General features: G+C 39.4%; 1 protein-coding gene across 1 annotated transcript in view; it reads left to right on the forward strand.

Annotated features, from left to right (window-relative positions):
* The window catches only part of SPTLC3 (serine palmitoyltransferase long chain base subunit 3), a 134,912-nt gene that overhangs the window by 38,954 nt on the left and 71,075 nt on the right, over window positions 1–24,883 (forward strand). The window contains exons 3-5 of the mRNA XM_019462506.2: window positions 3,543–3,697; window positions 4,335–4,483; window positions 23,953–24,077. Of these exons, the coding sequence (XP_019318051.1) occupies window positions 3,543–3,697; window positions 4,335–4,483; window positions 23,953–24,077 (429 nt within the window). The remainder of the gene's footprint in view (window positions 1–3,542; window positions 3,698–4,334; window positions 4,484–23,952; window positions 24,078–24,883) is intronic.

Here is a 24,883-nt window from a genome sequence, read left to right on the forward strand (position 1 = left end):
TATAAAAGTTGGATAGAAATATGTATAACACTTGGAAAATTATAAAGTATCCTACTAGCTTAAAGGTGGAAAAAGAAAGATTGCCATATTGCAGTAGAAACAAAAGACATTTTTGTGCCTGCATTTTTGGATTTTGCTCAACCCTCCTACACTCCACACCCCCAAAACAATTGTGGCCCAAATTTCACTCTCACATCTACCCATTTGTGTCAGGAGGAAAAATAAAGGTAGTGAGTAGGCCAAGTGACAAGTTGAATCTACAGATGGATAAAGATATCTTGCAATGCTCCTGTTTTTGCAATATCTAGTCCAGTTTCATTTTCTGGTAGAGCGAAAATGCTGTGGGAGGCTTACCTGAGATTAGAGGACATTGACCTTAGGAAGGTGTTGACTGCTCCTGAAGAAACCTCACTGGTACTCAAAGGAATGGGGTGGGGTGAAAATACACCCATGCAGAGGCAGGAAGCCTCACAGGTACAGAGAAAGAACAGGACAAAGCTGCAAAAGAAGGCAATTCTTCCCTGAACCAGACCTTGAATTCTAAGTAGTTCCCTCTCAGGGACACATAGACTGCCGAGCTTGTGTTTCAGATCTGGGTTAGCACTCACACTACTCACAACGAAATGGCTCTACATGGTTAAAAAACTGGCCCATCCCTTTGGCAGAAAAGTTTCAAGTACTTAATTTATAAAAAAATCCTACTGAATGTGAAGATGATTCCTACTAGATAAAAAGTCTTCTCTGATCCCACAGAATAAGTTAGAATCCCTGTATGTTGCCCTCAGAGCATTTATCTGAATAGAAAGCTGCCTGCCTGTTTCCTCATAGGTGGAAAATCTGGATCTCCGAGCCAGGAGTCAGAAAGTTTGGACAACATGGAGTGTTTTCCCACCTTCCCTCAAGGGGCTATGATGGCATACATCTATGAGGCATCAATGATGAAAAGCCCTAGGTTGTTTCCTCAAGTTAATGCCAAGTTGCTTATGATGAGTGGACATTCCTCCATGGTCTGGCAATCTGTTGGCTCTAGCTTTCCATTTTGTGTGTTATGGTTTTTGTTACCACTGATGTTTTGGAGGGAAGCTTGGCCAAGTGGGGCAGATGCCAGCCTGAAGTCACTCTGAAGTGACTCCTGAGAAAGTGACTGAAGCCAGAGGCTGGCCAGAATTCAAGTCACTCACCTTGCTGGGTCTGTTTTCCTCCCATGTCTAATGGGTATTTGAACTCTATGATTTCCGTGTCCCCTCTGCCCTGGTATCATGTGGTTCTACATGTGGTTCTATCATCTTGTGGTTCTACATTGAAATTGTGTTTTAATATTGTAGACATAGGGGTATGTGGGTGGCTCAGTTGGTTGAGAGTCTGACTCTAGATTTCAGCTCAGGTCATGACCCCAGGGTCATGGAATTGAGCCCTATATCAGACTCTGCACTGAGCATGGAGCCTGCTTGGATTTTCCTCTCTCTCCTTTTGCCCCTCTCCCCCACTTGCACTCTTTCTCTCTCAAAAAAAAAAATATATATATATATATTAAAAAAATATTGTAGACATAATATTTGGGTTTTTTCCTACCTAAAACCAAGTGTTTTCCTGAACCAGCTGTTTATTGTATTTTGACTAAGATTTCTCAAAAAAAATCTAAAACTATAATTCCATCCAGAGTCCAAAAATAGTACTTACAGACCTACATCTCTCTTTTCTCATGATAGTATGAATTTATATGATGTCATTTCAAATAAGAAATAAAAGCTACAAAGAGGAGGACACAAATAACATTTGTGGGATATGGAGTAATCCATTTAGGGATATGGAGTAATCCATATCCATAAATCAGTAAACAGTTTGGAAAAAAAAAAAAGAGGAAATCATTTGGAAAAGGTTTTCCTGAAATTGCATAATCTCCTTTTCTCTCAAAAATATGTTAATTTCCCTGTTAGACCATAAAAGGGTATAATTATTATAACCTCTATCAGGATACTTAGCTACTTGAGGACAAATGCATTTGGTATGAGATTTTCAACTTACAAATGTAACCAGTAGAGTTGCCTTTTCATCCTCCAAATTTACATGCAACAGATAGTCCCCCAGTATGTGGTTATAAACATTCTTTCTTATAGATAATCACAATTTCCCCCCAGCAATGATGCCATTGCCACTGAAAACCTAATGATGTCACAAAAAAGACTGTGGCTTGGATGCAACCATCAGCCATCAAAACCTGCAGATTCTATATATTTTCCTCTGGAATGGACCAGATCAGGAGATGAGTAGACCAAACCAGTAGCACAAGAAGGTCTTCCACAAAGCCTTACCCCTGGTCCCCCTTGTTCCCTCAGGATATCAGCTCTATTCCATTAAGGGAAGGAGAGTGAAGAACTCAAAGAGAATGGGAGAATAAGAAAACTCCTCCCAGTTATTCAGCGCTTCCCCATTGCCTCCAGGATAATGTGTGAGTTCTTCATCTAGACACTTGAGTTCCCACTTTCTGTGCCCAATGGGATATTGCAGCCTTAACATAGCACAGGGAAGAGTAAGCAGATGGGATTGGGAAGGCAACGGGGAGCAGACCCCTCAGGACCTTGGCTTTGACTCTGAATGAGGTGGGAGCCATTATAGGTTCTGATCAGCATGACAAGTTCTGTCTCGTTTTATTTTTCCTCATTTTTCTCAAATACACACTACATTTCCAGCACAGATCCATTCATCCTGAGTGCCCTTTCCTAGCATCCCTGCCCAAGCAATCTCACTCCACCTTCAGTGCCCAGCTCCAAGACCTCTCCTACATAAAGCTACCTTCATTCCTCCAGCAAGATGTGACTCTGTCTTGATCTAATCTTACAAATGCCCGAAGTACTTGGCTTAGACCAAAGTTTGTATTTTCTGCTTTGTACTATTAGGAGTTAGATGACCAAAAGTTAGATATGTCTTGCTTTAAGCCTCAGCCAGATTGCGAACTCCTCATGCATGGATAACCTTTTGTACAATAAAACAGTGCTATTACTTCGACTGTGGGAGAAGCCAGGTGCCCTCACACGCTCGTCAACTAGGTTTCTAGGCCCTCGGCTATATGACAGCCAGCCAACTGCCAAGAGTTGTGCCGATAGGTCCAAGATCAAGTTCATCCACATTTCTGAAAACATGAGTGGGATATTCATGTTCAAAAAAGTTAAGACTGAATTATCCTCTGACTGCTTTTTTCCAGCTAAACTCCTTTGACAGAAACATCTATTGTTACTTTTCAGATGGAATCCTGCAGGGTTCGTTGTCTCCACCACTCATTTTGGGACTTGTATTGCACTGTCACCCTTGCTACCTTTATGTGTCCCATTTTTTTTTACTTCTTCCCACTCAAATGTAAGCTCTTTGGGAATAGAGGCCTCACAGAGTTATTTGTGGACCCACCTGTCTGTCCCCTTACTGATAGGCCGTTGCTCAAAAACTATTTGCAGATGGAGGATTTGCATGGCTCTGCCAGCCTTCTAATGCAAATAAAGTACAAAAAGCAGAAGACCAAAGGTAAACTTCTGCCTCTGTTACAACAGGATTTTGTGCCGCTTTATCAAAACTTTGAGAACTTTTACACACGGAACCTGTACATGAGAATCAGAGACAACTGGAACCGGCCCATCTGCAGCGCCCCATCGGCTCTGTTCGACGTGATGGAGAGGGTGTCAGATGACTACAACTGGACATTTCGGTGAGACAGCCTTCTGGAGGGGCTTAGTTGAAGGAATTACTTTCCAGGAAATCCTGGCGGGGGCCCCAGATTACAGATCTGATAAAAGCCAAATCATGGAAGCCACTGGTCTTCCATCATGGAGCCCTTTGCAAGCCCTCATAATGCCATTGGGGCAGTCATGGTAATTCAGTTGCCAAGGTTGCTGTTTTATATTACAATTAAAGTAAAGCCTGTGTCAGAAGGTGCAGGACACACAGAACCAGCCAGGAAGAGCCTCTTCAGCTTTATTGACAGATTATACCCCACCCCTACTTCTTGCTGAAGGAGACAGTGATGACCACGGCTCTTTCTCACTTAGAAAGTTCTTGCCGGAATGTAAACAAGAGCACAGGTGTCACAGAAGCAAGTGCTCAAGGAAAATCAGGGCCTAGTAATATTCCATGACTTGGGATACCTTTTTCCAATGCTTTGCCCAGCTTCAATATGGGGTTACTGTCCTCGAAGGGTGGACCCCTTTGTGTCGACAGCAGTGCATGTCAGAAAGGAAAAAGAAAATATATGATTTGGCCCAGACCCAAGATCTCCTTGTAAAAGTCTTTTATGGAACACTAGATGATGTTAAATGAGAATGCCCTTTGTGCTCTTCTCTCTGCAGGTTTACTGGAAGAATCATTAAAGATGTGATCAACATGGGCTCATATAACTTCCTTGGCCTGGCTGCCAGTTATGATGAATCTATGAAGACAGTAAAGGATGTTTTAGAGCAATATGGCTTAGGTGTGGCCAGCACCAGACATGAAATGGGTATGTATGTTCACTGTTTTGAAAGTTTGTCCAGTTGGGTCTCAGATTCCTTGTGGTAACTTCTTGAACTTGAATCATACCTAGATTGTGTACCTCAAAAAGCTGTTATAAAATGCAAAAAGAAAAAAGTATCTGAAGGTCTTTTTGGAAATTTCAAGCATTATGCTCTTGCCAGACAATTTATTAATTATAGGTTTTAATTCTCCAGAATAAATAAAAATGGATCTTTCCTGACCACATTATCTAAAATAACACTATGGTGCCCCTTCCATCTGGTCCTTTTCTGGGTCTTTTCTCCCACTTTTATTTTTTTTTTAAACAGCTTTAGTGAAGTATAATTGATACTTTTTAAAACTATACTTATTTAATGTATACAATTTGATGGGTTTGGATACATAGATACCCTGAAACCATCACCACAACCAAGGTAATAAACATATCCATCACCTCAGAAAGTTTTTTGTGTCCCCACTTCTTATGGTAAGAACATTTAGCATGAGATCCACACTTTCAATAAATTTCTACAGAGCACTATGCAGTATTGTTAATTACAGGCACTATGTTGTACAGCAGATCTCTAGAACTTATTCTTCTTTCATGACTAAAGTTGTATATCCGTTGAACAACTTTTCATTTAGATTTTGCTCTTCCTTCCACTTTTCTTAATGATGACCATCACTGATCTTGCTTTTGTATTTGGATATTGCCCATCGCTGCTGCTAAAACATAAGCTTTATAAAGGGAGGGATTGAATTGGCCAAGTTGTCTGCCTATTTGTTTCTCTCTTAGCTGAAACATTTTTTCTCTTATTCAAAGGAGTGAAATCTGTGAGAAGGAAACTTGTGGCCCTTTCCACCTCAGGGGGAAAAAGCGATGCAGGCTTGCCCCTCTAGAGTGTCTTGCCATATTTCTGACACATTGTTTTCTTCTATATCATCTCATTTATTCTTCACAAAAGTTCTTTGCTCTAGGAGGTGGCACGGGTGATGTTATTTCATCTTCTAGAGGAGGAAACAGGATCATAGTGACTGAATAATGTGCCCCTAGTGGCTTATTGACTATACTACCTCCCAGTCCAGCTCAGCTTCTATAGCAGCAGTTTCCCATCCAGAATAATGTATGCAAGGTTCCCCAGGTCAGTTTCAGGCCAGCCTAAGAATCCAAGGTAAATCTACTAAAAAGGGATTTACCATTAATGGAAAATGAGCCATGTGCCCCTCTTAGATAACCAGTTGACAGAAGGGCATTAAAAACATGTAATTATTCAGACCCATGCAACAAAGAACAATTCAAGTTGAACAAAGTAACCTTTTAATCCATCCATTCAATAAACATTTAGCTAAAGATCCAGAGTTTATAAGTGTTTGCCCAGATTTTTTAAGAAAGGCATCTTCAAAAATTCTCAATAAGATACTAGCAAATCGAATTCAACAACATATAAAAAGAATTATTCACCATGATCAAGTGGGATTCATTCCTGGGATGCAGGGCTGGTTCAACATTCGCAAATTGATCAACGTGATACATCACATTAACAAAAAAAAAGAGAAGAACCATATGATCCTGTCAATCGATGCAGAAAAGGCCTTTGACAAAATCCAGCACCCTTTCTTAATAAAAACCCTTGAGAAAGTCGGGATAGAAGGAACATACTTAAAGATCATAAAGGCCATTTATGAAAAGCCCACAGCTAACATCATCCTCAACGGGGAAAAACTGAGAGCTTTTTCCCTGAGATCAGGAACACGACAGGGATGCCCACTCTCACCGCTGTTGTTTACCATAGTGTTGGAAGTTCTAGCATCAGCAATCAGACAACAAAAGGAAATCAAAGGCATCAAAATTGGCAAAGATGAAGTCAAGCTTTCGCTTTTTGCAGATGACATGATATTATACATGGAAAATCCGATAGACTCCACCAAAAGTCTGCTAGAACTGATACATGAATTCAGCAAAGTTGCAGGATACAAAATCAATGTGCAGAAATCAGTTGCATTCTTATACACTAACAATGAAGCAACAGAAAGACAAATGAAGAAACTGATCCCATTCACAATTGCACCAAGAAGCATAAAATATCTAGGAATAAATCTAACCAAAGATGTAAAAGATCTGTATGCTGAAAACTATAGAAAGCTTATGCAGGTAATTGAAGAAGATATAAAGAAATGGAAAGACATTCCCTGCTCATGGATTGGAAGAATAAATATTGTCAAAATGTCAATACTACCCAAAGCTATCTACACATTCAATGCAATCCCAATCAAAATTGCACCAGCATTCTTCTCGAAACTAGAACAAGCAATCCTAAAATTCATATGGAACCACAAAAGGCCCCGAATAGCCAAAGTAATTTTGAAGAAGAAGACCAAAGCAGGAGGCATCACAATCCCAGACTTTAGCCTCTACTACAAAGCTGTCATCATCAAGACAGCATGGTATTGGCATAAAAACAGACACATAGACCAATGGAATAGAATAGAAACCCCAGAACTAGACCCACAAACGTATGGCCAACTCATCTTTGACAAAGCAGGAAAGAACATCCAATGGAAAAAAGACAGTCTCTTTAACAAATGGTGCTGGGAGAACTGGACAGCAACATGCAGAAGGTTGAAACTAGACAACTTTCTCACACCATTCACAAAAATAAACTCAAAATGGATAAAGGACCTGAATGTGAGACAGGAAACCATCAAAACCTTAGAGGAGAAAGCAGGAAAAGACCTCTCTGACCTCAGCCGTAGCAATCTCTTACTCGGCACATCCCCAAAGGCAAGGGAATTAAAAGCAAAAGTGAATTACTGGGACCTTATGAAGATAAAAAGCTTCTGCACAGCAAAGGAAACAACCAACAAAACTAAAAGGCAACCAATGGAATGGGAAAAGATATTTGCAAATGACACATCGGACAAAGGGCTAGTATCCAAAATCTATAAAGAGTTCATCAAACTCCACACCCGAAAAACAAATAACCCAGTGAAGAAATGGGCAGAAAACATGAATAGACACTTCTCTAAAGAAGACATCCGGATGGCCAACAGGCACATGAAAAGATGTTCAACGTCGCTCCTTATCAGGGAAATACAAATCAAAACCACACTCAGATACCACCTCACGCCAGTCAGAGTGGCCAAAATGAAGAAATCAGGAGACTACAGATGCTGGAGAGGATGTGGAGAAACAGGAACCCTCTTGCACTGTTGGTGGGAATGCAAATTGGTGCAGCCGCTCTGGAAAGCAGTGTGGAGGTTCCTCAGAAAATTAAAAATAGACCTACCCTATGACCCAGCAATAGCACTGCTAGGAATTTATCCAAGGGATACAGGAGTACTGATGCATAGGGGCACTTGTACCCCAATGTTTATAGCAGCACTCTCAACAATAGCCAAACTATGGAAAGAGCCTAAATGTCCATCAACTGATGAATGGATAAAGAAATTGTGGTTTATATACACAATGGAATACTACGTGGCAATGAGAAAAAATGAAATATGGCCTTTTGTAGCAACGTGGATGGAACTGGAGAGTGTGATGCTAAGTGAAATAAGCCATACAGAGAAAGACAGATACCATATGGTTTCACTCTTATGTGGATCCTGAGAAACGTAACAGAAACCCATGGGGGAGGGGAAGAAAAAAAAAAAAAAAGAGGTTAGAGTGGGAGAGAGCCAAAGCATAAGAGACTGTTAAAAACTGAGAACAAACTGAGGGTTGATGGGGGGTGGAAGGGAGGGCAGGGTGGGTGATGGGTATTGAGGAGGGCACCTTTTGGGATGAGCACTGGGTGTTGTATGGAAACCAATTTGACAGTAAATTTCATATATTAAAAAAGAAAAAAAAAAAAGAAAGGCATCTTATTTATCTTCATTTGAGGCAAGAGGCATAAGCAGAGTATAGAGGAAGTTTCTACGTCAATCACTTAGCAGAACTGGGTCGCCCATCTGGCGGGGGTAGGCAGAGACTGGAAGAATACCCCCAATCCTAAGAGACATGGAGTCAGTAAGCTTTGGGGATGTTTCCTCTGGTGCTAGTGACACCCAGCACTGGGACTGTTAAAGAACCAGACAGAAAACACATTTGAGACAGAACACTTTCCAATCACAGCCAGCAGAAGCTAACAGGAGGCAGCCTGACAAGGGCAATGGTTTGTGTCCTGTAGGGGGCCAGATACGGAATAGGAGTCCCTGCTTCTGCAGAGTCACCGAGCCCAGAGAAGCCAGTCAGAGATGAAGATCCCAGTTTGGACTGCCTGCAGCCTAAGTTTTTTCTCTCTTTGCTCAGCCTTCGGAATCACTGGGCTTTTACTTGCTTCACTTAGTCTCCAGCTTGAGCTCTGGAAAGAAGATTTTAACAATTTTCAAGGAAACAGTGAGAGAGCAAAATAGAAGCGACCCACACTAATTTTAGGCAAAAGGAAGAACTGATAACGAGGGTGGATATGAGCAGTCAAAAAATAAATAAATAAACAGGGTACCTTTGAAAGTATTCTGCAACATAAACAGTAACCTTAGCATAACACACAAGAATGTAGTAGTGTAATGTTGAATACCATTTATTTCAAGAAATGCAAATAACTTTTGAACAACATAGGCTATCTAGTCTTAAGAGAATGGTCAACAGTACCAGTGGATTATCAATGAAAATTTGGGACCAAAGAGGCTTACCAATTTAGTAACCAAAAATACTTCTTAAGGAACCCAAAGTAAAAGTTTAGGAACATTTAATCACTTAAGAGTACTTCCCCAGAGCTTTTAAAAATAGTTTCCAGTGTTCAAGTGGGAAAGCACACAGAATCATATTACAAAATAGAAAACTAAACAAAAACGAAATCAAGAGGAAGTATTTGAAGCATTGTGGAAGGATAGAAGACCACACATGGTATTTTGGCCAAAAATATGTTAAGAAGACCGTATTTGCCCAATGAAAGCAAACGACTGAGATTTGGCCAAAAACCCAAACTCAACTATGTGCTGTAATAAAAACAAACACACGTAAGTTAAAGTTCTTCCAGGGTCACCTGGGTGGCTCAGTTGGTTAAGCATCTGACTTCGGCTCAGGTCATGATCTTGCGGCTTGTGAGTTCAGGCCCCACGTCGGGCTCTGTGCTGATAGCTCAGAGCCTGGAGCCTGCTTTGGATTCTGTGTCTCCTCCTCTCTCTGCCCCTCCCATGCTCATGCTCTGTCTCTCTGTTCTCAATAATAAATAAATGTTAAAAAAATAATAATAAAAAAGTTCTTCCAAAGGATGAAAAGTAGATAGATCTCAGCCAGACACTTGCCTCTCACCTGCCTGCTGCACCCACCACCAATGCACTCAGAGCCCAAGAGGGAGGTCCAGTCAGTAAAAAGGGCAACAAAGAGAGAGCCCAGGAGTAAGGTTGTTTGCCTGATCTGCACCTGCAAATATTAGAACTGAGCCCAAAATACACCGAGCTGCAAGTAACGATAAGTAATGAAACATTTCCAGACTCATATGTACACAATTGCAAATGCTGTTTTTAAGAGGTGAAATGACGTGCTGCTGTTTAGTGTCATGTCACACTATGTCATGTGTGGACTGTACTGTGTACTGGGGGAAAGTAATTATATAATTGCTCATTCTTCTTTCATATGAATTAAGCTGAAGAGTAAAGAAGAAGCTAAACTTTAAAAAATAGACAAACAACGTAACGTGTGGCGCAAATGGAAACAAAAAGGAAAGCAGAAGATTAGCTTAAAGTTATTAGCCATTAAACACAATAAGAGACTCACCTTATAAAAATGATGTGGAGAGCCCATAATGAAGATAGATACAACTCCTAAGTCCTCTATGAATCAAGTAACACTATTTTTCTGTACACCTGGAAATTAAAATAATGAACTATGGGAGGCTTTGAAAGTCATGTGGGTCAATTTAACATTCCACAGGCTTATTAGAAACAAAAGAAAGAAAAATAAAATAGTGATAGGAGACCACAAAGTACCTCCCAGTCCTTGAAAAGTAAAGGAGGAAGGAAGGGAGGGAGGGAGAGAGAGAAGGAGGGAGGGAGGGAGGGAGGGAGGGAGGGAGAAGAAAGGAAGGCAGGGGAAAGGAAGGAAGATATAAAACATAAAGGGCACTAACAATTTAACTATTGAGCTTCATTTAATATTTATATATTGAATTATGAGCCCTAAAACATATTACCAGCATAATTCATCTTTCTAAATAGTTACTGAATTTTCACAAAAAAATTTACCATATTTTATGCAACAAAGAAAACCTCTTTAAATTCCAAAACATAGAATCTACAGGGGTCACATTCTTGGATCACAGTGAAATAAAGCTAAAAGTAAATAACAAAATTAGAAACAATTCCTTGTTTTAAAACCTCTGGAAGACTTTAAAGCCCTTTCCTAAAAGGTTCTTGAATCAAAAGGGAAATGAACTTACATTTACATTGCTTTAAACATGCAACTAACAACTATGAGAACACCATAGGGTCCAGCTTTTTCTTTAAGAAGAAAGATTGAAGCTAGTAAAATAAGCTATTCATGCAGTAAGGAATAAAAGGAAAACAGAAGTATTGAATTATTAAAAATAAAAACAGAAACTTACAAATTAGAGAAGGACAGTTTCTATTGGACTAAGGCATCTGTATTTTAATAAGTCACTAGAAGTGATTTTCATGAGCAGCAACCAGAGTTGATGACCACTGAACAAAATCTGACAAACAAGCATTTAATAAAAGGAAAATTGAAGGCAGTATTACTTAGTAAAAAAAAAAAAAAAATGTAAGCAACTGACATTGCAAATCCAACAGTGTATTCAAATAACAAGATGCTAGGATCAAGATGCTAGGATCAAGATGCTAGGATCAAGTCCCCTTCAGGGACTATGAGGATCATTAGCCCAATAATAAAGCAATTCATGATATTGAAAGATCCAAAGGGGCCCCTGGATGGCTCAGTTGGTTAAGCGTCCCTCTTGATTTCAGCTCAAGTCATGATCTTATGGTTTGTGAGTTTGAGCCCTGTGTTGGACTCTGCACTGACAACGTGGAACCCGCTTGGGATTCTCTCTCTCCCTCTCTTTTCCTATCTCCTGCTCTCTCTCTCTCAAGATAAATAAAATAAACATTTGTTTTAAAAAAGGAAGATCCAAGAAGAAAACACGATTATCTTGATAGATATCACTAAGCATTTATAATATTCCTTACACAAATTTTAATAGAATAAAAATAGGAGATTCTAGAATGCAATAAAAAAATACTTCAAACAAAGAAACTGTACTACATTTCATGATGAGACACTAGAAGCTTTCACTTTAAAGTCAGAAAAAAGATGAAGATGTGTTTTACCATCTTTAATATTTGGAAGTACTAGACAACATAATATTCATTCACTTTTCATTCTTTAAGTCAATAAATATTTATTGAATGACCATCATGTGAGAGAATAAGAAGTATAGGTATAATAAGAGGTAAATTAACCATTATTGCTAGATGATTTGATTGTTCACCTCTCTGGTTTTCAAGCTGTGATCTGTGAGGAGCAAAGGGGACCTCTGGAGGGGCTCTGTCTTGGGGCCACCACAGAGATAAGAGGGAGCTGAGAAGGAGGGACAGAGTTTTGGTCTACTTTCTTCCATTTTACGTATTTAAATAGCAAAAAATTTATTAGAAATAATAAGTATCTGGGACGGCTGGGTGACACAGTTGGTTAAGCATCCAACTTTGTCTCAGGTCATGATCATGCGCTTTGTGAGTTCGAGCCCCATGTCGGGCTCTGTGCTGACAGCTCAGAGCCTTTAGCCTACTTCAGATTCTGTGTCTCCCTCTCTCTCTGTCCCTACCCTGCTCATGCTGTCTCTCTCTGAAAAATAAATAAACAATTAAAAAAATTTTAATAACAAAATAAAATTCATAAAGCCAATAATCAATAATCAGTAAGAAGATATATTAGAGAAATTATACTATTCATAAGTATGAACAAAACTAGCAAACACCTAGGGAATGAACTTATGTTCAAAATGTCTAGAAACTTTGAAGAAAACTGTAAAAATTTTGTAAAAAACTTAAAAGAAGACTTGAAAAAATTAGAGATAACATATCCTAGAAGGTAATGACTCAGTGTTATATTTGTTTTTAAATGTTTGTTTGTTTGTTTGTTTGCTTATTTAGAAAGAGAGAGGGCATGTCCGTGTGAGCACATGAGCAGGGGAGGGGCAGAGAGAGAGGAAGAGAATCCCAAGTATGCTCCACGCGGTCAGCGCAGAGACCCACCCGGGCCTTGATCTCACAAAGTGTGAGATCATGGCCTGAGCTGAAACCAAGAGTCAGACGCTCAACCGACTGAGCCACCCAGGAACCCCTCAGTGTTATACTTCTATATCAGTTCTTCACCAAATGAGTATGTAAACTGAACACATTCCTAATGACATTAATGGACAGGGTGAAGAGGTCGGGAAGTGGAAGTGGAAGTCTAGAGACAGGCACACTTGGCACACTTATTTGTAGACAATAAAAACAACTTTGGGACACATGGGTGGCTCAGTCCTTTGAGCATCCAACTCTTGATTTTGGCTCAGGTCATGATCCTAGGGTCATGGGATCAAGCCCTGTATCGATTGGGCTCCGTGCTGAGCATGGAGCCTGCTTAAGATTCTCTCTTTTTTGGGGCACCTGGGTGGCTCAGTCGGTTGAATGTCTGACTTCAGCCCAGGTCATGATCCTGCACTTTGTGGGTTTGAGTCCCACGTCGGGCTCTGTGCTGACAGGCTCAGAGCCTAGAGTCTGCTTTGGATTCTGTGTCTCCCTATCTCTCTCTGCCCCTCCCCCAGTCTGTCTCTCTATCTCCAAAATAAATAAATGTTAAAAAAAAAAAAATTCTCTCTTTTTCTCTCCCTTTGCCCCTCTCCCCTGCTCCCATACTCTATCTCAAAAAAAAAAAAAAAATTTAAAAGAATGATTTTTCATATCAGTTGGAAAAGGACCAATTATGTCATAATTAGTGTCATGATAAATGGCTGATCATATAAGGAAATAAGTTAGATTCCTACTTCATGTATTATATCTAAGTAAATTACACTTGTGTAAATTGCAAATGCATTTGAGATTGAAATATAAAAAATAAGAATGACCACCACCACCAGAAATAACTACATAAATAAAATCAAAACTGAATGAGTAAGTGAGGTGATGAATAAATGAACAAATGAACACAGGAAAAGGACTCCAACAATTCAAATACAAAATGTACTTTTCTGCTTTCCTTGGTAAGGGCCCTGCTAGGACTATCAGGCTGTAGCTCCTCTGATATGTGCAATGCCTCTGTGTTAGTCCAATCAAGCTGCTATAACAAAATATCACAGACTATGTGACTCATAAACAATAAAGTTCATTGCTCACCATTCTAGAGACTGCCAGCATGGTCAAGTGAGGGCACTCTTCCATGTTGCAAACTTTTGGTTATATCCTCACGTAGTGGAAGGGATGAGCCAATTGTCTGGGACCTCTTTTATAAGAACACCGATCCTATTTATGAGGGCTTCATCTTTCTGACCTAATCACTTCCCAAAGGCCTCACCTATTATCACCATCACTTTGGGCATTAGGTTTCCAATATAAATTTGGGGGAGACACAAACATTCAGACCATAGCAGCCTCTTCCATAGCTTGTCACTTGATCATATTTCAGTTCTACCCATAATAACCTCCAGCAGAATTCATCTCACCTAATTCACCTTACCCAGAAGAATGTCCTCTTAGAGGGAGGGATCCACTTTAAATGACTCCCAGACTGACACCATGCAACACAGGCCACCCATGTCCATGGAAAACAGGTACTTTTCCCTGTTAGAGGAAAGGAAGCTTGTTCCCAGCCCAACCTCTAGGCACAACTACTTGCCCTTCAGATTTGTCAAGCCTGATTCAGATAGTTGTCTACTGTGTTCTCATGCTCAGGAGAACCGGAGAAGGCACTCCCAGAAATCATAAGAGAGAAGAGCCAACGAAATGAAGCATTTAAACTCCTGTATGTAAAAGTCATGTCCACGAAGTTAAAAGTCAAACAACAAAATTAGAAGAAGTGGGCCAAGATTTTGACAACGTGCAAAAGAGCAAAACTTTACAGTCAGGATAGCGTGATGTTTCTCCATCTTTTGTTCTTTATCACTGCTTCCCGTGGTATTTTAACATTGCATATATAATAACCACCTGTTTAATGAGGTCATGGATATCTGTACCTTATACACAGAGTAAGTTATCTGCCCTCCCTCCAAGAACAGGTGGTCACTGTCGGGAGTAACAACATCCCTGCTGAGAATGCATAGGGTAGTAATTACCTTTCAAGAGAAATAGATGGTGACTAGAAGGGGGCACAAAGGGACTTCTTAGGTGCTGTCTGTATTGTTTTTTTTTTTTTTATCTTGATGCAGTTAATACGTGTGTTCACTTTTTGAAACTTCATAGGGTTCTATAATTACAATTTGTTTCCTTTTCTTTTTTTTAAGTTTATTTCTTTTGAGAGTGAGAGAGAGACAGTGTATGCGTGAACAGGGGAGGGGCAGAGAGAGAGGGAAAGAGAATCCCAAGCAGGCTCCATGCTGTCAGCACCCAGCCCAATGTGGGGCTCGAACTCACAAACCATGAGATCATCACCTGAGCTGAAATCTAGAGTTGGTTGCTTAACAGGCTGCACCACCCAGGCGCCCCAATTTGTTTCCTTTTCTATATGTATGTTATAGTGTATGTATAATGTATATGTTTAGTGTTTGTACAGTGTAATGAAAATCTTACTTTAAGAAGTAGATCCAGTACACAAATAGGCCATTAAAAGCAAGCAAGCAAGCAAGAAAGAGAAAGAAAGAAAGGTAAATGGCCAATGAACCTGTGGAAATACTCTGCCCCAATAATCAAAGAATGTTTAAGACATGGAGTTCCCATTTTTTGCCTGATTGGCAAAAGTTAAAAAAAAAATCCCATAGTTTCAAAGGAGTAAAGGGCACTCTTATAAACTGTTGACAGAGTATATTGGAAGGCAATTTGAAAATGTATCAATAGAAAGCCATGTAACTCAGCAATTTCATTTTGAGAAATTTTGCCTTAAAATTTTTGAATGAGTGCTCAAAGATGTATGATCAAGAATAATCAGTGCAATATGTTGAATAATAGTAAAAACTGGGAAAAATAAGTGAATTTCCAACAATAGAAAATTGATTAAATATACTTGGTAGGTCTGGTTAACATAATGTTATTTAAGCATGTAAATATTATAAATGTAATTTCTTAGCACCATGATTGAGAGCAGAGGCTCTGGGTTTAGTTTGCTTCGGTTCAAATTCTAGTTTTCCCCTTTGACTTGCTAGGGCTTGAGATAAACTCTGTGCCTTCCTGGCCTTCAGTTTTCTCCTCTGTAAAATGGAAAATAGATTGTTAAGAGAATTAAACAAGTTTTATAACAGTATGTATATCATGAGTACATTTTTAAAAATATATTTTACTTGAATATTTGCATGATACAGATGGTTATACTGTATTTTGTATTTAATTTCTGATTCTTCCACAATGATCTCATATTTCTCAGGTCAGTTATTTCCTTAAAAGTCAACAAGAGTCTAAAATGAAGGCACAGACTTATGAAAATAATTCTGACACTTCCAAGACATGCCCACTAAATCAGACCAAATTTTCCGGTCTACTGAAAGGACCCCGCCACAGGCTATGTGGATTCTTGAGCTTAAACCGCTGGCTCTCAAACTTCAGCTCACATCAGAATTACCTTCAGGGCTTGGAAAAACACAGGTTGTTGGCCCCACCTACAGTTTCTGGTTCAGCTGGGCTGGAATAGAACCCAAGATCTCACATTTCTAATGACTTCCCAGGTGATGTTGATGCTACTGCTCTAGTGACTAAACTTTGGGAACCACTGGAAACTATGTTGCATGGCCACCTTTCTTGACCAAATTAGTCAAACATTTTCCAAAAAGGCAATGGTGTTTTACTTTATGTGGAGTGAATACCGCATATGCCTGGGAGTGGAGGAGTATAAATAAAAACTGTAAAGTAGGTAAGAGGCAAGCCAGAAAATCAGAGAAGCAAGTTGATGTCTGAGTGCATCCTGCCACACATTGCTGGTCTAAATGTCCAAATCCAGGAAACGTTAAATTCAGGCAAAGGAAAGAGAAACTTTTGTTTCCTTTCTTCCCCCCTCCCCCACTTTTATCCTATAAGGGTATTTCGTTTCTCTCTCTTTCTTTTCCTGGGTAAGAGCAAATGTGTAGTAACAGTATATGATTTGAATACATACCCTCTATAAGCCCTTTGTGCTGCTGGCAACTGTTGGTCAGAAGTTCACTTCTAAGAAAACACACTCATGGAATTGTGGCAAGACTAACTCTGCTTCAAGCAAAGCTCATCTCTACTTAGAGACTTCTCTTCCTTTGAAAAGGAAAGCCTTGTGCTTGATTCAGCTCATCAGGGAAACCTGAATAGTAAACGTACCTCAAAACTGCCTAGTGCAGACTATTCACTCAAGTCATAATTGGAATTTTAAGAAGTAGCCTTCAAACAGCTTCATCTTAAAAACATCAGAAGGGACATATTAAGTTAGGAAACGATGCGACTGGATAGAACAGGAAATTATTTTCCATGTTCAAGCTTCGGATGTGATATTTATGTTAGTTGTAATGTACCAATTTGCTGAAATTTCTATTTCTCAGTTTGAGAACATGATCCTAAATCATTCGATAATTTTTCTCCCTCTTTATCTTCCTGGAAAATTGTTTGCTATCATTTCATTCAAATTATCATGGCTCTTTCTGTGTTTCTTTCTCAAATATTTGTGTCTAGATCCAGGAAACATATAGTCTCACCAGCCTGAACTATTGAAATAGGGGCCAGCCTGAATCTGCAAAATGTCTGAATTAAAGCAATTTCAAATAAATATCATCTTATGGCCTTAAAGTTCCTATGAGATTGAGCAGTTTCTAAGAAATTGCTACTAAGTAGAGATCTTGTTTTCTTTTTTAAAAAAAGCAATTTTAATTAATATCATTTTATGCAAATCAATGCTATAAACATGCTTTAAAGCAGTGGATTTGATTAAATAAGCTATAAACATCCCCACATCAATTAGCTGTACCTTCTTAATTTACACAGCAAAACCCTTCTTCATAAACAGTGCCAGCTCCTCTCCGACCAAATTATTGTAAATTCTGATTAATGAGATTTCATTGTGTTTCTCTTAAGCCTCTTTATTTTTCTTTAAGAGTATTTTTAACGGGAGACAGAATCTCAGGGGAATTGTTTGGGAGTAGGAAAATGAAAGGGTATCTCAGTTTCTGAAAGCCTTTTGGTAATTTCCAGATACCTGTTATAGTTCTGACAAGGTAATTGCCCCTCTGTTGACAATGACAGAAATTACAGCACAGCCAAATTGCAACGAGCAGAGATATTTCTGCAAGTGCAGATTTCGCCTTGTAGGTTCAACAGAGCCAAGTGAGCATAACAATTCAACAAGATATCCCAATAATTGTATGTAAGTATAATACTTTCCAGCAAGGCGATGCCTGGGATGAGTGAACAAAGTTGAAACTCGGAATTTCAGAATATATGCATGTTCCTCCACCCTCTCTCCACCCACACAAATAGGATACGATGCGATGCATGAAGCCTAGAGCTTTTTAATAACCTGCCAATCAATGTGTCTGCAGTCAGTGGGCTGAGGAGTCAAGACTGGACACCGGTTCTCCTGGGTTCCACTGAAGAGCTCTTGGCACTACCCCATACTATTCATAGCTGACATCAGAGACCATCTACCTCAAAGGTCACCCAACTATTCCAGCTGCCCCCTGTTTTCGTACTGCCTGCAGGTCACAAACACTTCGTACAATTTTAAGCGGTCAAAAAAAATAAAAATAAGAATAATATTTTGCAACATGTGAAATTATATGGAATTCAAATTTCGGTATCCATCAAAGTTTTATTGGCACACAGCCACAGCCATTCTTTTGTGTACTGTCTATGACCACTTTCACTTTATAATGGCAGAGCTGAATAGTTGTAACAGAGACCGTCTGGCCCACAAAGTCAAAATATTTTCTCTCTGGCCCTCTATAAAATGTTTGCTGTGTAGATGAGCACTCGCCGTCATAGCAGTAGGGAAGAGGAGTCCTCTAGATTTATTAGCAATTGCTCAGATTTCCAAATCTAGTGCACATCAATGTATATCAAAGTTTTGTCTCTTTTATTTCATTTAGACACACAAAAAAAAATCCTGTTACATCTAAACACACTAAGGATACAGATTAACTTTCATTGACACCAGGACCTATGTGTATCCTTTATAGTCACTGATATCAACTTGGGGAAGACCAAGGACCTTGTCAATGTCTACTCTTAACTTCCCACATTCAGGTCCCCAGTTCAAGCAAAGTGGCTCAGATGTGGGCTGATAGCCATGGCACAACTGGAACAGCCAGATGAGCCCACTGGCAGGTTGTCATGACAAATGCCAGTCTGCTCCTAGATCAAGTCTAAAGAACAATCTACAAACAGGATATTCTGGACAAAAAGTGACTACAGTCACAATTTGAAAACTAGTCTTCACGTGTGCCACACAGAAGACATGGGGTGGTGAAACAGGCTTGTTAATAACACCCACACCCTTTACTATTAGTCAGTGTCAGTTTGAAGGCCAGCAGTCTTTATGTTCTGACTAAAGAGTATGAACCAGTCAGTATCAATAAAAATCCAGCAGAAGTATCCAGTCTATAAACATAATATCCATACTTTCTCCTGCATCTAATTTTTATTGATTTGACTGATGGTGCTAAGCCCAGTGTTTGGCACATGAAAATACCATGGAGAGAGCTGGGAAGAGGATACATCCTGCTTGTATTTGTTCTTTTATTCACAAAGCAGGTTTGCAGTATCCCATTGAATAAATAAACCTTCAGGATGAGAATAAATGTCAATATATGCACAACGTAGCAATTTGGAGATCCATTGTCACTAGCCAATTTGCGGCTGTTGTTGACCTTCAGAGACTGAAAAACAGAAACGAAACCAAAGTCAGAGAGAAAAAAAAGTAAAAATTACTGTGGATTTATTTGTACCTTTGGTTAGGACTACAGCTATGCTTTCTTGGGGTTTAAAAAAAAGCCCATATTTACATAATGAAGACAAAATGTTGACTATAATTTCTAGAACCACTCAAGCACTCAGACCACCAACTGCAGCTTGACATGACTCAGGCACCTCCACCCAAATTGGGGTATAGCCTGAATATTTACAAAAAGCAAGCTTGTTACGTTTTTGTGACTGCTTTGTTTCCTCAAGTCTTCCTACATTTTTAGTTCTTCAGTGTGAAGAGCAGGAGGAGTAAAGTAGCACTCTATTAATACAAATAAGCCATAATTCTCAATATTCCTTAATGAACCACATCCCACCCAGACAGCTTTGCTAACTTTGAGAAGCATGGCTTCCTGAAGTAGAAAATGTCTAGCAATCCTGAGACTCTCTCATACCTGTTTATGAAATTTGAGCCAGGAGCACCAAACAGAGAAATTCTATGATAAGGTGGGTTGGGGGTGGGAACTGTTGTTTTCTATAAATGAAGATAAGCTCCTACGTGCAAAACCACTCATAATTCATACCTCAGCTGTGAGACGTCTGGTCATAGAAATTGGTATATTTGAAAATTAGTTTACTATCCACTTGACCACTGGAAATCCAGAAGAAGGCTGGATCTGTAGACCTAATATGGATACCTGCATTTCCTCTCTTCTCCCTCTCCTTAAGCCAGGGCTAATGATAAAGACCTCATAGAGGGCAATTTCTTAGGTTGTTCTTGGACACACCCACTTCTTATTAGTTGGATGGCTGTTTGATTGCTTACAATACATTCCACATAACCCTAAGGACTTTTGGTGATGCAACTGTTACAGATAAAGCCCTGGGATGGCAGATTTGGGTAAGATGAAGGTGGAGAAAGACATCACAGAGAGTCACCATGAACTTCTACTCATCACTTCTGGGTGACTGGGCCAGGACACAGTTGTCACCCAAGTCTCTGGGAAGGAAAGGCTCATGGGGAAATTTACCAAGTTGGCAATGTTTGGGCACCTTTCACCCTTGCCAGGGACTTCTTCAGGTATGGGTACTTTCAAAGTGGAGCTCACTACTTAGATACCTTGTTGCCCTGGCATCACGTGGCTTCTTGACCTTCTTCCATGTGCAGTCCCCTACTCTGGGCTCAGTTCTGTCCTTATACTCCATCAAAAGTCTGCATGCTACTCAACAAGCACCTAGTGTGTGTTAGTTCTGCACTAGTCTCTATGGTTGCCAAGATGAACATCCTGCACATAGTATTGGCACGCTGAGGGCTCTTTCTGTAGTAGAGAAGATGGCCCCATGAATGTTCTTAGTTCAACTTCATAAGTGTTATAATCATTACATAATGAAGCTTTTGTGATCTCAGAAGAAAATGACCAAGTGTGCCTGGAGAAGTTGAAAACAGCGCCTGAGGGGGCGCCTGGGTAGCTCAGTCGGTTGAGCGTCTGACTTGGGCTCAGATCATGATCTCACAGTCTGTGAGTTTGAGCCCCGCGTTGATCTCTGTGCTGACAGCTCAGAGCCTGGAGCCTGCCTCGGATTCTGTGTCTCCCTCTCTCTCTGCTCCTCCCCTGCTCATGCTCTGTCTCTCTCTGTCTCAAAAATAAATAAACAAATGTAAAAAAAAAAAGAAAAGAAAACAGCACCTGAGGAAAGACATCATGTTAGGTGGACGTCAAAAAGTGAGTGGGAGCTGCAAGAAGACCATTCTATGTGGAGGAAAAAAACAGTCCCAACATCAGGGAAGCCTAAAACAGTACTTCTCCCAACCTCTCTGGAAACTTCCAGAAGAGTTAGCCAGAGTCCGTTCCGTTATTTAGCAGAAGAGCTGGGCCAGAACCCAAGGATGTCATGCCCAGGCCAATGGCCTGGTCACTATCTATCATGGGGTCATTCCCTTTGGATGTAGTCTCTGTTAGGTAAAAACAAATACAATGAGTGATTATGTGCCCATGTCACATCTTTAAATTTTAGTATTTCTTTTTTCTCTGTATCTTTGATAATAAAGTTTTAAATAACAATTTAAGTTTTAACTCCCCTCCCCCCAAGCTTGAGTAAAATTAATTCTGCTAGAATACTTGTTTTACTATGGTTTCTGACATTTGGGAGGATAAATGAATTCTGAACTGAGAAGAAAGGCCAGCAGCCATCTGTTGTATGACAGTGTGACCTCTCAGGAAGGGCAAAGATGATACATGAAATGTGCTCTTTCATATTAAATGCAAAATAAAATTTTGAACTCACTAGTCAATGCCTTCTCAAGTTCAACCCTTCACCATTTTAGCACAAGAAGCAAGCTAATTTACCAATTTAAATAAAATTCTGATATCACACTCTGTATAGTAAAACATGTTGACCTTTAGGTTGAAAAAAGCATGTTTATAAGTAATCCTGAATGTGCTAACAATATTCCTCTAACTTAAAGCTGAGTTAAATCTGCTTCTGTGTTCTGTGGTTGCAAATTACGTACCTCCACTTGTACATTTTTGTGTTTTGTCCAATGAATCATCTCCAGCAGCAGTGTCCAATAAAAATATAATGCAAGACATATATGTAATTTAAAATTTCCAGGAGCACCTGGGTGGCTCCATCAGTTAAGTGTCCGACTTCAGCTCAGGTCATGATCTCATGGTCCATGAGTTCAAGCCCGGTGTTGGGCTCTGTGCTAATAGCTCAGAGCCTGGAGCCTGCTTCGGATTCTGTGTCTCCCTCTCTCTCTCTTGCATTCCCTCACTCTGCTTGCACTCTGTCTCTCTATCTCAGAAATATAAATAAACATTAAATTTTTTTAATTTTTAAAAATTAAAAAATAAATGAAATAAAATGAAATAAAACTTCTAGTGGCCACATTAAAAAAAAGTTAAAAAAAACAAGTAAATTTAATTTCATTATGGGTTTTGTTTGACCCAATATATCCAAAATATTATCATTTGAACATGTAATCAATATAAAAATATTTATGAACCATTTTACATTATTTTTGTTATTGTTTTTGTTTTGTTGTACTAAACATTCAAAAAATAGTGTGTATTTTACTCTTACAGGACATCTCAGTTCAGACACTAAATTTTCATTGGTTAAAGTGAAATAAGTAGAATATAATCCTACCCAGATAATAAAGTTGTGTTCAGTGGAAAATACTTTACAATGCTTCAGTTTTTAAGTTTAAATAAAGTTAACTAAAATTAACTACAATTTAAAACTCTATTGCACTAACCACATGTAGCTCGTGACTACTATATTGGACACTGCAGATCTAGGACAGTGACGGCAAACAGAAAAATATGAGGATCATTAACATGCCTCTTAGCAAGGCATGAGCGATTCAGGATAAGAAGGAGTCAGAGCATAAGCATATAAAAGATAGCAGGATGGTAAAACATGAACTTTGGAGTTAGACTGGATTGTCTCTGCTGGTTTTTATCTGTGACCTCTTTACACCTTGGTTTTCTAATCTATAAAGTAATGATAACTGCATTATTGGGCTTTTAAGATTAAATGAGATAACTTGAATGGTAACCTTTGAAATCTAGCACACTCCAAAGGTTCAATAATTTATAACTAGATTTACTACTGTCTATAGATGTCATGGGATCTGTTTGCATTTAAGTGTGGGGCACCCCCTGGGAGCGTTACAATTTAATTAATCACTTGAGGGATGTAGGGTGAGGGAAGAGAAAAATTGTGGTATTTTTTTTGTAGGTTTTATTGCATTATCAATATTTATATATAAAAGCACTCCAGTTGTTAAGTATTAGATTTTCACAAAGCAAACATACCCGTGTAACCAGCATCGAAATCTAGAAACACAACATTTAGAGAATCTCAAAGGTCTCCTCGTGCTCCCAACAAAATTAACCACTATCCTGACTTCTAATGAGAGAGGGTGAGTGGGGGAGGGGCAGAGAGACAGAGGGAGACCCAGAATCTGAAACAGGCTCCAATCTCTGAACACAGTCTGTCAGCACAGAGCCTGACGCAGGGCTTGAACTCGGCAACGGCAAGATCTTGACCTAGGCCGAAGTCGAACACTTAACCGACTGAGTGCCCCAGGCACCCCAGTTTGTAAACTTTAGGTAAATGGATTCAGCCTGTATGCATGTGTAAGTGTCAGACTTCTTTCACGCAACAATATATTTGTGAGATTCTTTTCATTTTGTTGTGTGGGGCACTATTGTTCCTTCCTGTGTTTAATTCTGCTCTGTAAATATCTCCACAAGGCATTTAATTCCTTCATTCTGCAGTATATGAACATTTGGGTTGTTTCTTGATTGGGGCTGTGACAAATATACATACATTCTCACACATGTCTTTTGGTGATGCACTGGGTTTCGAGTTTTCGATCTTGTTGAGAGAAGGGAAAACTGACTCATCCTATCATTTCCTGTGCAGGAAGTTTGGATAAACACAAAGAGTTGGAGAACCTTGTGGCTGAGTTCCTGAATGTAGAAGCAGCTATGGTCTTTGGGATGGGATTTGCAACTAACTCAATGAATATCCCAGCACTAGTTGGAAAGGTGAGAATTTGTTAACATAATTGTCTTCTTCCGTGTGCCTAAGAATTACAACTCTGGGCAGGTACTATTAGAAGTATGGCTGAGAAGGTCCTTTTTTTTAGGAAAAGCTGATTGGATGTCCAGCTTTCTATTTTTTTTATTTTTTTTAATGTTTATTTTGAGAGAGAGAGAGAGTGAGAGAATGAGTGCAGTAGGGGCAGAGAGAGAGAGAGAGAAAGAGAGAGAATCCCAAGCATTCTCTGTGCTGATGGCACAGATATGGGGTTTGATCTCACAAACGGCAAGATCATGACCTGAGTTGAAATTAAGAGTCAAACATTTAACTAACTGAGTCATCCAATTGCCCCTGGATGTCCAGCTTTTTAAATAAATATAACAGCTTAGTCCAGCAAATCTGTTCATAATGATATTTCAGTTATAGAATTAAAGCCCTGGATGTGGGTCACATCTCATCTTTGATGATAGTTTAGCAAAAACAGTTAAATTTTTAGGTTCCCAAGTCCCCAGGTGCAATGCAGAAAACACTTATTGGGCATTTATTTGAACAAAACATTTTGCTCATGCCACTCATTTATTCATTAACAAATCACTTGTTGAGAAACTAGTTTGCCCTCATATAAGGCAAGATACAGGACAAAGATGAACAAGATCTGTGCCTTGTAAGTTTATGTAGTTTACAGTCTGGTGGGGGAAACGATACACCAAATAAAATAGGATGAATGCCACAGAAAAGGCATGCACATACATGGAGAAAAGCAAAAGAGTTGCTTCCAAGCTCTTCTTAAGAAAGGCTGAGATGCTTGTGC

The sequence above is a fragment of the Panthera pardus genome, unplaced genomic scaffold (assembly GCF_024362965.1).
Source record: "Panthera pardus isolate Hobbes unplaced genomic scaffold, ASM2436296v1 HiC_scaffold_25, whole genome shotgun sequence".
NCBI lineage: Eukaryota > Metazoa > Chordata > Mammalia > Carnivora > Felidae > Panthera > Panthera pardus.